The sequence below is a fragment of the Bos grunniens genome, chromosome 13, assembly GCF_055505025.1.
Source record: "Bos grunniens cultivar Pamir isolate PY7600 chromosome 13, Bosgru_T2T1.0, whole genome shotgun sequence".
In the NCBI taxonomy this organism is placed as follows: domain Eukaryota; kingdom Metazoa; phylum Chordata; class Mammalia; order Artiodactyla; family Bovidae; genus Bos; species Bos grunniens.
This window is the reverse complement of record NC_141177.1, coordinates 65,335,992-65,349,470: the sequence shown is the minus strand read 5'-3', so window position 1 is coordinate 65,349,470 and position 13,479 is coordinate 65,335,992. Positions and strand designations below refer to the sequence as shown.

At 38.1% G+C, this 13,479-nt stretch overlaps 1 protein-coding gene across 28 annotated transcripts in view; it reads right to left on the bottom strand.

Moving 5' to 3' along the window:
• CREM (cAMP responsive element modulator) overlaps positions 1 to 13,479 on the bottom strand; it is a 67,700-nt gene that overhangs the window by 1,518 nt on the left and 52,703 nt on the right. For 15 of the 28 annotated variants that reach the window (XM_086334655.1, XM_086334664.1, XM_086334665.1 and 12 more), the window contains 2 exons: positions 7,281 to 7,316; positions 3,341 to 3,497 (listed from right to left, as the gene is read on the bottom strand). In XM_086334655.1, coding sequence (XP_086190781.1) covers positions 3,341 to 3,497; positions 7,281 to 7,316 — 193 coding nt within the window. Of the gene's footprint in view, positions 1 to 3,340; positions 3,498 to 7,280; positions 7,455 to 10,702; positions 11,175 to 11,598; positions 11,894 to 13,479 lie in introns of those variants that run through there. The other 13 variants (XM_086334666.1, XM_086334667.1, XM_086334670.1 and 10 more) reach the window with 10 other exon arrangements.

Genomic DNA, 13,479 nt, shown 5'->3' with positions numbered 1-13,479 from the left:
TTGTCCACCAAAAGCTACATGTTCCATCACGAGTTAACTTGGATCAAAAATGATTAAAAAAATTAATCCTCAGCAACCTTAAACCTCAGTATGGGAGGTTATTATTCTTCAAGACTAAATCTCAGTTAAGACAAGATCAACTGGGACGGCAAGCAATAATTTATTGGCTGGAAAAACAACACAGATAAGAATAACAGGTCATGCACATTCTCATAAACCAAAATTAAAGGGACTCAGCTTTTGAAAATTAAAGGAGAGAAGACAGGGTACAGAATACAACCCTCAGTAATTCAGACAACTTAAACCTGGAAATGTGAGAATGCCATGACAGAAATCATGGAAAGGACATGAGACATACATCTGCAAACCAGGACTGCAAGCAGTGCAGACACGCCCAGAGGAAGGCCAGACCAGCAGCCAAAGCAACACACACAGATGAACCCACGAGCCGAGTCAGCTACTTTCACGCGTAACCCCACCAAAAAACAATGGACACAGCCAGCATTTTCTCTCCTCCTCTTTTTTTTTCAAGGAGGGAGAAGGTGGCAACCACATCATTTAACTCCTCTGCAGAAGATACCCTTTGATCACAGCTTTATTTTGGAGCATTCCTTTGAGAAGAACTGCCTTTCGGGTACTCATCGTATCAAAAAGCCTACGTTGAAACAGATAATTCAAATATATAAACAAAAGTTGTGTCGAATGTCTAATTACCAACTACGGTAATGCCAGTTACTTCTGCTGCAATCCTGAACTAGGATTGACATATGCAACACACTTGGCCGATTCTGTTTTATGTTTGGGGATAGTTGATGCTCACTAACAACTGGTTATCTGTGTTTTCTCTGTGGGAATTAAGGGTCAGCAGAAGAGAGACCTTGAAATCCCAATGAACGGCAGGAAAAGATCAAGCCTTACTGCCTAGCTGGGAACAATGCCGTCACCCTGTGAATTTAAGATGTTCTCAGACTTCTCAACCAGTTAACAGAAAAATTAACAGTGTAAAAGTGAGCCCAATCTGATAAACACAGATTAAGTTAATCTAAATGATTCACATGGCAAAGTCAAGAGTAACTCCAATCACACTTGGCAGTTTGGGAGCATAATTCAACTCTTTCACAAAAAAATGAAAATATATTTCTGAATACCAAGCTTTTCATGATTAAATCATCATATGGAATTCTAGATCTGGAAGGAAGATAGTCATTTTATAAAACAAGTTACCATGAAAGGAAATTTTAAATATTGAAGAGCAGTGTCGTGGGATGTCTAATTTTTCAAGTTTTATTTACCAAGGTCAACTATTTCTAGTGAAATGTCCATACTTCGTGTTTCATGTGTCTGCCTGCATGTTACCAGAGTCAAATGTTCTAGGCACAAAGCTCTGGATGGTCATACCAGTAGGTGGTACATTCCTAAGTTGTCTCAGCTACGGAAAACACCTGTTTCTTCTATTAATAGTTAGCTCAGCTTTCAGGTCTTGCATTTGTCTGAAGATATCCTTGGCGTGGAAAAGAAATACACAGCAAAGAGGAAACGCTGACAAGCTTGTTAAAAAAATAAAAACCGTCGTGGGATTGGTAGAAATACAATTAAGTATCTATTATGAATGCCAGCCAAAGAATTTAGTCTTTTTAGAGAGAGAATGTGTAACAGGTCTTTTACATGAATAAGTCAGTCCTACGTGTCTCTACATGGTGGGGCTATGGGTAATTTTAATTCTTTCTGTAAGGCCATACAACTAAATGTGCAGCTGACACCAAGGTCTCTTGCAGGTGACCTCAGTGTTAGTGCTGTGTGGGCTCTGGGTAAAGACAACCTGAACGCACTTCCAGGTTCTGGGCAGTTTGGGCTGTGTGATTTTAGCCAGCTTATTACCTGACCTCTCTGAACCTCAGCTGCTCATCTGTAAAGTAAGGAGAATGTGTATGTGTGTATGCTCAGTCATGTCTGACTCTTTGCAACCCCATGGACTGTAGCCCACTAGGCTCCTCTGTCCATGGGATCTCCCAGGCATGAATACTGGAGTGGGTAACCATTCTCTTCTCAGAGTATCTTCCCGACCCAGGGATCGAACCTAGGTCTCCTGCATTGCAGGCAGATTCTTTATGGTCTGAGCCACCAGGGAAGCCCATGAAAAGTAAGGAGAATAACTAGACCTATTCTCATGTGAAAGCTATGTGCCTGCGAGTTAAAGAAATGGTAAAAACAAGCATTGAAAACTTGCTCAAAGCATTTGTCATCTGCTTTTCTCTTGTCCTGCTCTGAAACTGAAATCTCAAAGCTAAAATAGACCCTTCTCAGAATTCCTCGCACCTAGAGACTGTCTCAGTTATTTCAAGCCCAGAAAATATGCAAGAACATGTGAGAAAATGAGAGAGGGAACTAGAAGTATATGTACTACAGGAGGTATCTCTACGTGGTGGGGCTGTGGGTAATTTTAATTCTTCCTCTTGCTTTGTCCCTGCACTCAGCGAGAATTTTTCAGAATAGACTGTACTTTGGTATAATAGAGAAAAAACGAAGTTACAAAATGGATAGAAAACTACATGTAAAAGACTTAGAAAATTCTGAACTCATACTCAAATTTATTTTGCTCATAAAGAAGCTTTTTTTTTTTTTTTTTTTTTACAGGATCTTTAACAAGTCAGAGGGGTGGGATGGGGTGGGATGGGGTGGGAGGTGGGAAGAAGGTTCAAGAGGAACGGGACATATGTATGCGTATGGCTGATTCATGCTGATACATGGCAGAAACCAACACAATCTTGTAAAATAATTATTCTCCAATTAAAAAATAAATAAAAAACAAGTCAGGCAATCGTTTTATTTCAGTCTTTTTGTATAAAGTATAGAAGTACTTCATTATCATCATCGAACCATTTTCTAAGGTTTTCATTGTATCTGAATGTCTTATTTCATAATAATGATAATTATATTGACCATACTAATTGACAAATTAAATAATGATAATTTTTTAAAATATTGATTATTTTAATTTTTATTGAGTATAGTTGCTAAGAAGCTTAAAATTACTTATCACCTATTTCACAAAGTAAATACCAAGTATAAAATGAATCTTTATTTGTAATAAAGTCCTTCTGTTGTCATTAAAAAAATTTAATGTTTCATTTAGATATTACCCTACAACACAGGGGGATGTACCTCGGCTGATGAAAGAGTTTCACGGCTGGAACTCTGATTAGAAAACTTACCTATGAGCACAAGCAGAGCAGGAGTCTACACAGAATGCCACAAAACACGTAACATGGGAGAAATAGCTGAGGACTGTAGGAAATGACAGGTCCCCTACGTGGCCGCAGTCCCTGATGGGACGCCTTACCTGTTTTTCATTAGCCTCAGCTCCCGTTTGCGTGTCGCTTCCTCTGCTAGCTGCTGGGGACTGTGCAGGCTTCCGGGGGAGGCAGCCATCACCACTCCCTGTGGCAAAGCAGTAGTCGGAGCTCGGATCTGGTAAGTCGGCATGTCGCCAGTGGCAGCTGCAAGGAAACAAAATGGCACAAATCATAAACAATTTCCCACTTGATATATTTTATATAAAGTTTACCTGGAAATAACCACCTTCTTTTTACAAGTTGTGAGAGGTGATCTTGCTAATGTTTAAGATGACTGTTCAGGGCATTATAGAAATCTTAGGTATGAAAGATCTCATGAGCATTTGGAACAATGATACTCAGGATGGTCTATACATTTAATAGAAAAATGCCCTAACACTTTTTAGAAAGTTTTTTTTTTTTAAATCAAAGGCTAAAGTAGGGAGACTTTTGAATTAATAGTTCATTTAGCCTAAAATCAGTGGTATGCTGATACGTATTTAACCGCAAGCTCTCCAGGAGGGAAAAAAAAGCCCTGGTCTGTAGTGTTTATCGAATCCCAGGATGTGAACACTTTCACCATGGCCAGTTTCAAGCTACCAGTGTGACTTCACTAGATGTAGAAGAGGAAAGACATACTATAGTAAGGGGCACACCATGGAGACAAAACAGATGTAAATAACCTCAAGATCATGGATATAATTATTAGAAAGGATGAGTTTTAAGTGTTTATTAATGTACTTTATTTGTTAAGTTTATGTGTATTATCAATACATCTAATTTTTACTGATAACTATTTTTGCAGTCAGTTCATAAAAATCCTGAAAATGTAATCATCGGTACCAGCAAACCAGTGGGAGCTGCCCCTTGCACACTTTATTTAAGCAGAACATCTGTATCCTCTGAATAGCCCAGTGAAGAGATTTTCCCATAGCCTACATCATACCTGAAACAGTTCCTGAAAATCTTTAAGTGCAAGTGTTATTAACAGATGATGACTAACTGGGCTGCTGGAAGGAAAATACTCGCTTACTGTATTTTCCGCTTAAAAACAAGAACAAAATAAGAAACAGGAAAGCTCTACTTAAAACTGGTTTCTCTGCAGAATAATAATTTTTGTCTTTCCTAGGTTCCTTGGAATAATAACACATTTCTAAGCAATCATTTTTTTAAAACACATTTTCTAATTATAATATAATCATAGCTAAGTGATAAATTTAAATATTTAGTATTCAGACTGAATACTAAAAGTCCTCAAAGTGTCCTGATTTCAAAGTTTGTCTATCCACTGCCATAAACACAGCTTCCTAGAAAGGACAGATGGATTTAAGTCATGAAACATTTTTTTACCACCAACTTTTCAACTTTGAGAATGAATGGTCCATAGTTAATCTGACATTCATTTTGATGAGATATTGCAAAATGCATGCTCTCTCAAAGTTAAATGCAAGAAAGGTTTAAAAAGTTATCAAATTCTATAAAAATTGGTCTGAACCTAGTGCCAATCAAAATATGAAAGGCATCATCACTATGTGTCATTGAAATGTATTATACCCATTGAGTAAGAAACAAAATTTTACCCTAAAGGGAGACAAAGACTTTTTCACTAAAGTGGAATATTATCACTGAAAATAGCCAACCAGTTTAAAAGCTTCATCAAAAATGATCTATGTGCTTCTTTTGGATATATACCAGGGTTTTTTTTCCCTCTAGGGCTTGAGAATTAAGTGAAAGAATAAAAATATGGCTTTGAGTGAAGATAACAAGGTCTTTGTAAGATTAACAAAACCACTTATAAATTTCTCCCTTCTGTATATAGTTTAATAAACAATCATGATAAACAGGAACTGTGATAGATATAACAATCAGTAGCAAAATTCAATATTAGTAAACTTGGGAAAAATCCTAAATTTATTTTTGTGACTATTTAAAACACTGTATACACAGATGTCTTATTATATGTCGCAGAAAATTTTGAAATATTTTGAAATTATTTAAGAAGATATTTTAAAAAATCAGTTGTAAACTGTTAACTTCCTTAAGATTTTTAAGAAAAACTTCAAATCATATTGCCAGGGGAACTAGAATGGTGCACAGAACACCACAGTGGTCTCCTTTCTCTGTACTCACATCAGGGGAAGGTGGTTAAGGGTTAATAAAGGTTAAACAATGGAACAGCTGGAGGCGACAGAGGCTTTCTAAAATTGGAACAATGGCCTGTGACGAATGAGAAGTTCTTGTGTCGTCCCTGTGCTGACATTTGCAGGCGGCAAGGATGCAGACCTTGGTCTAGAGTTGCTCTGGCCAAACACTGCTCACAAAGAGTGCAATAAAAATTAGCAGCAAGGCACAGAGGGGTTCAGGATGCTTGCTCTAGTTTTGTATATATCTGCTATTTTTGGTACTGTAAGTTAGAGCAGACTGGTTATGTGATATACAAAAGTTAAAGAGCATCCATTTTTTAAAAAAGGAAAAGGAGTAGAGGGAGGAATATTTTGCAGGTGAAAAAATAAAGTTCATTCACTGGTCTTAAAGCCAGAAATGTTTCTGAACTTGTGCCTGTTTCCAAAAGCTGAAACTACCTTCCAAGGGCCAAACTTGGCACCATGAAGAAGAGCGGCACTTTTTAAAGAAGTATTCTTAAAACATTTTGAGCAACAGCTCAGTAAAAAATACAGCTATAAAATGATATCTTGGAAAGGAATGTTGTATTTGGATGTATTAGTTGTAGATTATTCGCTAACAAAACTAGGTTTTATTATACTTTTTCAGACCTAGAATATATTCATTCTATCTCCTTCAACAAAAAATCACCCTGCAGTGCATTAGTTCAAGCCACAGATAGGAATTAATGTAAATTAGTAGGAATTAGCATCAATTCCTATAATATCCCCAATAATTTATGTGATGGTGCTATTCTAATGTCTAATGGTTACTGAATAAGGATCAAAGATGAATTCCATATATTGAAAATATGATCTTATTAGTAAGCATGTTAGTAAGATATGGGCAAAGAGAATCTTTTGTTTTAAGGAAATTCAAATGTCAAAAAGTTTTGTTTTTGAAACAAGTTATCAAAAAGTTTTTGTCTTAGCTTTACTTTTCAGCGAAGTGATTCAGTGGTAATAAAGCAGGTCAGATGTTGAGGATCACAGTTCAAAGAAACCTATTAGATTCTTCGGTGTCACACTCTGATCCATGGATTCTTACAAAGGCCAATTCCTATTCCTTCTAACTACTAAAAGTGCCCAAATTATTTTTTATTCCAGAATTTCACTGTACACATTATTTCTGAAAATAAGTAGACCATGTGTGGGGGCTTTAACCTCATGATCAACGAAAAACAAGGAAAAGATATTGATACACTAATTTTATTCTAAGGCTGCAAACTTTAAAGACAAGTCAGGGACATCTTTTTTACCTTGGTATCCCCTAGAATCTAGCTCGGTCTTTGATACTGTAAGTGCCTAGTGAGTTTACATGTGTACCACACGGAGTAAAATGTAAACTTCCTGGGGTTTTGCAAAAGTCCACTGTCATTTAGAATGTCTAACATAAGCAATATTAATTATAAGACCATAATGAGCTATTGTTATTATAGCTAAGTCTTTAACACTAAGCCATGGAAAGCCCGATAAGGTGCCATGTGTTGATTCAGACTTCTTGATAAAAGGCACTATTTCTTCAGTCTTCCCTTAGGTAGTGGTCATCTAACCTGGCATTTTAGAAGGAGAGAAGTTCTATTTATAGTGCGATTCCAGCCATCTAACTCCTGACATGAAAAAAAGAAATGTTTAGGTTTAGTATCAATATTTCATGAGAAAGAAAATTCCTAGAACTCTCACTTCTGGTCAGTAACTTCATACCTCTCTTCGTAAGCTTTAAACACGGTACAGCAGAAAAAGCATGGGGCTTGGAGTTGGGGTTCTAGTCAGCTCTGCCACTTACCAGCCATGTGACTTGGGGCAAGTTCAGTTTCCTCATCTGTAAAATGGGGATACATGGTCTCATTTAATACTCACAATAAACCCTGTAATGTATGTCAAAGTGTCTAGCACAGTGCCTGGCACATGGTAGGTTTTCAGCAAATGTTAGTTCCCTTCCTCTTCCCTTCCTTAAGTTCTGAAAGACAATATTCCAGATTATGCTTATACTGTATATTAGTTCAAAGGCATATAACAACCATAAATATATTTCCCCCTGGAGTTTCCCTTCTAACAAACCTGGGTAATAGAAATGGTTGAAATGTGTGGCTCTTATTCCTTATTGTGCTTTTTAAAAAATATGCCTCTTAAAAAACTTTTAAAATTTCTACTATAAAAATTTATACTATATATTCTATCCCCTTAGAGAACAAATTATTAAGCAATAATAGAAAACATCCTTCTTAAGGTGTATAGTCATTTAAAAGAGAACCTCAAAGGTGGAGAATCACAAATAAACAGATGGTACAATCTTATCAGCCTGGTGATGAGAAAACTGTCGAAGGTGCTTGTTTCTTTCTAACAAAGAAAAGAGGAAACCCAGCCAAATGCCTAGCTTGATAACTTCCAGAGTGAAACGATTTACCAACACCCCTATTGACGGTGATATCATTTGCTTATTTATTGAGTTCTCTGAGCACATTAACTGAATAAAGATCTCTTTTTCTACACACAGCTCCTACCTTCATGTGTCACGTTGCTCTATGTGCCCAATCCCAAACACACTGGAGAAATGCAAGCAATGGAGGTGACTTAGCAGTCATACTGGTTAGCACGGGTTGCTTGCCCTGGCTCCAGCAAAGCAACAGCATCCTCATTTTCCTTTTCTGGTCCTCTTCCTCCCTGCCACCACACCAGGACTCAAAATGTCCAGACCAGGCGTGTCCTCGCCTGCTGTCTCACACCACCCAAAACCTCCCCTCCTCCACTGCCCCCCACTTTTCCCAGGTAAATGAAGTCCTATGTAAATGTAACTAAATACTGAACACTTTCAAATTTGTTATAATTCCTGTAACACATAGACCCCATAGAATTGAGCCAGTACTATTTTTCATTAAGTTATCCATAAGGGACCTTCCTGAATTGTTTATTAAGTAAAATTCTTCAAGTGAAAAAAAAAGTCCATGTAAAAGATGAAATTATGAATATTAAAATTTAAAGTTCTATACAATAGCAAATATATACTCTATCATCCTAGGAGAGTAAGAATAAATATTCTAGAAAAAAACAACATGATATGGTGTGAACAGGACCCAACAAGGAGTCTGAAAATCCAAGAGTTCATCGCTTGCTAACTCTGTGAGCTAGAAGAGCTTCACCCACTCTCATCCCTGTTCAGTTAGATGCAAATAAGGGTAACATCATCCGCAGTCAGTACCTCAATGACAAAGCATGGAAAGTGCTTCTCCTCTCACCTATCTAAACATGGTTTCCTCAGTGGGGACTTTCCCGATCCCTTAACCCTGTTAGCTGCTTCTTGTGGTCTCTCATGCTCTGCCAGCTTTCTTATAGCACTCGCCACATTTGTATTTATTTGTAACAGTAACTTACAGATTGTTTTTAAGTTTACATAAATGCAAAGTATCATCATAATTATTTTATTAGGCAACATATTCATATAGGCATATAAAACTGAGCAAAGTGAAACAAGCATCCAAAATTGTATTTCATTAAAATGTTTTTTCAAAAATAGTGGGAAAATAACACAATGGCAATTTCTATATACTTTCCATGCAGTTACAGCCTGATCCAAAACATTTTTTCATGTGAAAATCTCCAAACAAAAACCTTTTCCAGCAGCCCCTTTTCACAAAGGTGAAATATATCCTTATTCTCATGCATCAAATATTAATTAAGATACTATTTTCCAAATTTGAATAAGTTGTAACTTTTTAACAATTCAGAAATCCAGGCTGAATACCATGACAAAAACTATTTCTGATAAAAATTTAAAGTATAACCAACAGAATCAATCATGTAATTCTATAAACCATGGATATTCACTCTCACATTCAATTCCATGATCCTCCTAAAACCTTTTCCAGGCCAATCATTATTCTGGAGCCTGATTCTGGTCTAGATAAGCTTTTCAAACTATAAGTTGTAGACCATAAGTAATTCATTAGTTTCATGGGTCAAGAATGGCATGAAAAAAAAGAATAGAATACACAAGTATATCACAGAGCGTAAGCACTATTTTTGAAACTGTTTTATATAAAGGTACTTGTTTTATATAAACACACACACACACAAAGTCTACTGCAGCATGATGTCAAATGTGCATCATGGTCAAACCGGGTGGGGATGATCCCCTGGAGAAAGGAACAGCAACCCACTCCAGTATTCTTGCCTGGAGAATCCCATGGACAGAGAAGCTTGGTGGGCCATAGTCCATAGGGTCACAAAGAGTCGGACAGGACTGAAGAGACTTAGCACACGTGGTCAAAAAGTTGGCAAGTCAAAGATCCAGTTCCATCCACTCCCTTCAAAATCCTAATGGAGAGGGGGTGAAACTGGGAGTCCAAAGGTGGGGCCCAGAGCTGCACTACTGCCTTCAAAAGGCCCCTTAAACCCTGGGTTTTGGGAGCTCCTCAAAAAAGCAAATAAAATACGCTTTTCATTCTCAAATAGCATTTTAAACAGAACTGATTCTGTGAGAACTGACCAGATTTCCAAAAATAATGATTTCTGAAGACACAATGAGGTCTTGTGAAAAACGTTTGAGATTTTAAAAATTTCAGCATTCTGAAAATTTTAAATTGGAATGGGTAAATCAGGTATAAGCATTGTGGGGAAAACTGTGAGAAAAAAATCTTTTCAAGGATAGTAGTATGTTCACTGTAAACATAAATGTTCTCTTATTTACAAGCAATGGTTAAAAATGTATGCACATTTTTACTTTAAAATTTAATGTTTAAATATACTCTAGTTATTCTCCAATCATTTAATTTTATTTTTTGCTATGATTTGTTTCCCATGTTTGGACATGAAAATTGGAATTAAAGGCTTAGTAAAGAAAAATACACACCAACTAATGATTTTTAGAAAATAAATGCATGCACAAAAATGCCTTTGGTCCTAAAATCATAATGACATGCAGTGTTTGAGGTTAAGTCCATCTATCTCTTACAATAAGTCTGTCATCTGAGGGCTTCTGTAATCTATAGCACTTCCAAAACCTCAACCTCACAAAAACTTCTTTGAGAAAAACAATTTAACACAGGCTTTACTTGCTCAAGACAATGGAATGTTCCCTTTGGGAAGAGAGCGAGATCCACCGAGAGAACAGCTAAAAGGTGTTTACAGTAACCCTGTCTTAAGAAATTCGGCTGCAAGTTTAGTATGGGTCTGGCACTCAACTGCAAGTCACTGAATCACAAGCATTACCTGTAACTGAGAGCATCAACCCCGGGAAGAAGTGAAGGCGGGGGTGGGGTAGGTGGGGGGCGGCCAATCAAAGACTTGCACTCCCCGGGCCAAGCACGAGCGGGCGCTCGGTCCCCAGGCACCTGCGCAGGCTGCTTGGCCCCGCCGGGCACACGCTTACCTGCGGCGCAACGTGATGGCAAGGCTCACGGGACCTGCTGGGAGCTAAGGGCGCCGTCGGGGAGGGTGGCCGCCCCCACCTGCGCGCGGCCGAGCGGAAAGAACTGAGTCAATTACGGCGTGACTCGGACTGACGTCAGCGTGCAGCTCGCCTGCAGTTTAACTTTCCACTCCCCGCTGCACCGATTCCAGGAAATGTAATGACGTAGGCCCTCTGAACCCGGTGAGCTGAGCAGCAGACCGTTTTCCACAGGACGGAAGGAACGGCAGGCTCACCAACACCCTTGACGCACTGGGTTCCTTATTCTGTTTTGCAGCTACATTTGAACACAGCGTGAAAAAAATCGGAAGCTGACTTTGACTTTTTTTTTTTAACAACTTGAACAGAATGTGTGTTTCACTCGCAGCTGCATTGGATCTGCAACAGGTTGCAGATGAATCAACAGCTTATTTTAGTAGAGCAAATGGAGAGAGAGAGGGGGGCGTGGGGTGGGGGCTGGGGGGCGGCGGATTACCGCTTTGGCTAAGGAAGCAGCTCAGTACTGAGGAAAGAAGCAACTACACTCGGATGCCTTCACAGGGTGCCGAGCAGATACGGTTACAGATTAGAAGAAACATCTTACTTCTCAGCTACTAGAAAGTTGATACTTTGGGAAACACTGAAGAGGTCCCTAAATAATTTTTCTAAACTTTAAAAACAATTCTGCGGAATGTAAACCCCTCTTTAAAATTCTTACCTGTTTCATCCCCAGTTACAGCCATGATGGGCTTCTGCATACAGCACCGCCTGGCTTCCCCTGCCGCGGGTCCACATAAAGTGTTCCAAACCAGCAAGCTCGTGCGGTGTGAGTAGGAGTACTGACATCACAATGACATCACTAGCCTATCACTGCCATCAATTTGCTTTGTCACACACGAGCTCACTGAAACCAAACCCTATTAAAACCCTTCCTGTAATAAATCATCTCAGTGTTCTAGTTCCTCATTTTACATAAAAATCGAGTTGGGCTCTGGCAAAAAAAAAAAAAAAAAAAAAAACCATTTTATTAGCATTAAAAGTTACCTGGTTGTTTTTTATGGGGCTACTTTTAATTATTGTTATGTCCAATGTTTCTAAGTAAGCAAAGTAGGCATAAACCTTAAATATTTTTCTTAACTCATAGATAAAAAGCACTTAACAGATTAAAAAAAAAATTGACAATCAGTCCAGAAAAATGCTGTGAAATACACAGAAGTGTATTTCATTGACGCTTCTAAACTCACCAGGTAAGGAATACCCAGCCACCTTAGTTGACTTAATAAATTTTTATTTGCTACAATACCATAAAATCCAGCTGTTCCTAGGATGACACAGAATTTGCTAATTTCACTTGAAGGAAATGCATACTGAAATTTTAAAAATTCACTCTGCCAAAAGTATTATATAAATTCCTCCAGAAAAATTAGATTGAATCATATGAATTAGCTGATAATTAACCTTTTTGGCCCATAAAATAGCAATTTCATGTGGCTCAATCTAATATGCTATTTTGCTCAATTAAAATCCCTTGAAAAGAATTTTGTGGTTTATAAAGCTCATAAATAAATCACAATTACTATTCATACATTTAAAAAAATACATCCAGTTTTATTTGGATCACTTAGTAAAGGTTCAGCATATGAAGAGCTGGATCATTGCTGGAAATTTAACAATTACAAAGTTAGACAAAAGACTGGCACATGTTCAACAGAAAAACAGACTACAGCCCTGGGGAAGAAAATCATCTACATCTCTCCTGCACAAAAATAAGTGATCTGTCACTGATCTTCTACCCTTATCAGTGGGCTTACAAAGTCCATTCCCTGTAGGACTAGGATTCAATTCAATGTTACCTCAGTGAAAGGGTATTCATTCCACTACCTCCTTCTTGCTTTATTCAATGAAGTACTTCTAGTAAGGCAGAGACTTCACATTCAGACACTTGGGAGGCAAAACATGATGAAGGATCCATGGTTCTAGTAATTTTCCGAAGCACATAAACTAAAGACATCCTGACGAAGTAAGAAAGTCTGGAGACCAATGGAGAGTCCATGAGGGACTCTTTTCCATCCCAGCCATGACTGAGGGCTTGGGTTCAGGACTGTTGATCAACTTTTATTTCAAATTTGAGAAAGTTCACATTGATTTTAATCTCAACATATCTTTAAATTGGCACTTGGTTGCTCAAACCTATCTGTGTAAAAAAAAAGTGTGGGGGGGGTACATCCCTGGTGGTCCAGTGGCTAAGACTCCCAATACAGGGGGCTTAGGTTTGATCCCTGGTCAGGGAACTAGATCCTGCATGCCGCAGCTAAGACTCAGAGGAGCCAAGTAAATAAATAGAAATATATTTTTTAAAAAGAGTAGAGGAAGGAAAGGAAGAAGAGGGGTTGGTTGCTTGGCTGACTACTGCTATTGGTACAGTTTTAATAAATCCCCTGGACTAGATAAACTTGGTTAATCAGCACATGGAACTAGTTAGTAACATTTTTACAGAGAGAGACTATTTCGCTTTCGTTCAATAAATGGTTATCGAACATTACACGTCAGGGGTCCCAGCAGCCAGATGTAGAAGGTTGAGGAAGGCTGCCTAGGAAAG